This window comes from Tupaia chinensis, unplaced genomic scaffold (assembly GCF_000334495.1).
Source record: "Tupaia chinensis unplaced genomic scaffold, TupChi_1.0 Scaffold143921_1, whole genome shotgun sequence".
In the NCBI taxonomy this organism is placed as follows: Eukaryota; Metazoa; Chordata; class Mammalia; order Scandentia; family Tupaiidae; genus Tupaia; species Tupaia belangeri.
Window position 1 is genome coordinate 435,259 of NW_006203772.1, and position 1,462 is coordinate 436,720.

At 60.5% G+C, this 1,462-nt stretch overlaps 1 protein-coding gene across 1 annotated transcript in view; it reads right to left on the minus strand.

The window, feature by feature from the left end:
* PROCA1 (protein interacting with cyclin A1) overlaps nucleotides 1–832 on the minus strand; it is a 10,275-nt gene extending 9,443 nt beyond the window's left edge. The window contains exon 1 of the mRNA XM_006165453.3: nucleotides 774–832. Coding sequence (XP_006165515.1) covers nucleotides 774–816 — 43 coding nt within the window. The 5' untranslated portion in view covers nucleotides 817–832. The remainder of the gene's footprint in view (nucleotides 1–773) is intronic.
* Nucleotides 833–1,462: the final 630 nt, after the last annotated feature.

Genomic DNA, 1,462 nt, shown 5'->3' on the forward strand with positions numbered 1-1,462 from the left:
AATTCCACCCCGCACCCGCGGCTTTGCTGACCCCGCCGCCCAGCCGTAAATTCCAGTCTCCCCTCGCCCCACCCTAGCCCCTAGCTCCGCCTCATGCTTGCCCGGCACCCCCCACCCGCCTCCCCCCTCCCCGCTCTAGGCCGCGTGGTCTGCCCTGCCAGGTCTGAGCGTCAGCCGCGTTCTTCATCCGGGACCTTCCAGCTCCTTCCAGGCTCCTCTTTGTCCCACCTTTAGGCCTGGTGCTTCCCCTTTACCTCAGGCCTAAACCTCACAGGGCCAGGCCTCAGTCCCATCCCTAGTTCCTCTCCAGACCCGGCTTAGTCTCGCCCCTAAATCTTAACCCCGGCCCCAAACCGGAGCCCCCAATTCTTACTCCCACGCCTAGCCCCGCCCCCAGCCCCGCCCCCGTCATTCTCTCAACCTCACGCTTCTTCTCTCAACCTCACGCTTCGGCGGGCTCCGCGAGGTCCCAAGTCCCCGAACTGAACCTCAGCTTCGCCCGCCGGGGCCACTGTCTCTGCACCCCAGCTACCTCCCCATCCCGGCTTCTCCAAGGTAGCTCCCTTTCGCGCCCACAAGCCTCTCCGCAGGAGCCCAAAGCTGAGCTCTCGGAAGGGACGTGATTGATGTGGGATCTCAGCCGCCCTGCGGCCGCCCCTCCCCCAGCCCCGGCGCGGCCACCCTAGAGCCAACTCCCAGGGTCGCCTCCCAGCCCCCAGGGGCACCCTGGCCTAGAGACAACACCGCCCAGTAATGGGGTCCATTAGGCTCACCATAGGCTGGTCCAGTCAGGAAGGCTAGGCAGGCTGCACTCATAGTGACCTCCTCCCAGTAACACAATCCTCACTCCCTCGGTAGCACACTGCTCATGCACACATCACACACAGCGACGCACAGTCTACACACCAAGACACAGGTACAAAGGCACACGCCCAACACTTGGCATGTGTGCTGTCCACATGCCCAGGTAGGCCCCACACATGGCATGTGTGTTGTCCACATGCCCATGTGCTTCCTGCAGCCCGCACAGCAGCATAGCATACCGCAGGCTTCCTTTGGTAGGCATCCAGACAGGCTCTGTGGGCACTGAGACAGGTTCTGTGCAAAACATGGGTGAGGAGCACAGTGCAGTGAGGGAACGGAGATGGAAAACAAATACAACCAGTCTGAAAAAGTTAGGGCTGCATCACCGACATTCATGGCACTGTACCCCTCAATTTCTCTTGGGAGTTTCCAAAGCCTGCATATGCCTCAAAGGATGGAGGGGAAAGGAGAGTCTGAACCTTGTTTTTATCCAGGGTCATCAAAGGTCCCTCCTGCTGATACTGCTCTACCAGAACCCAACCTTCACTTTCCTCCAGAACCAAGTCCTGAGTAGAGAGGGCCACTGCCCAGATCCTCTCATCCCACTGTAGGCCTAGACCAGGAGCAGCAGGGGAGGGTGAGGTATGCAGAGAAGCCT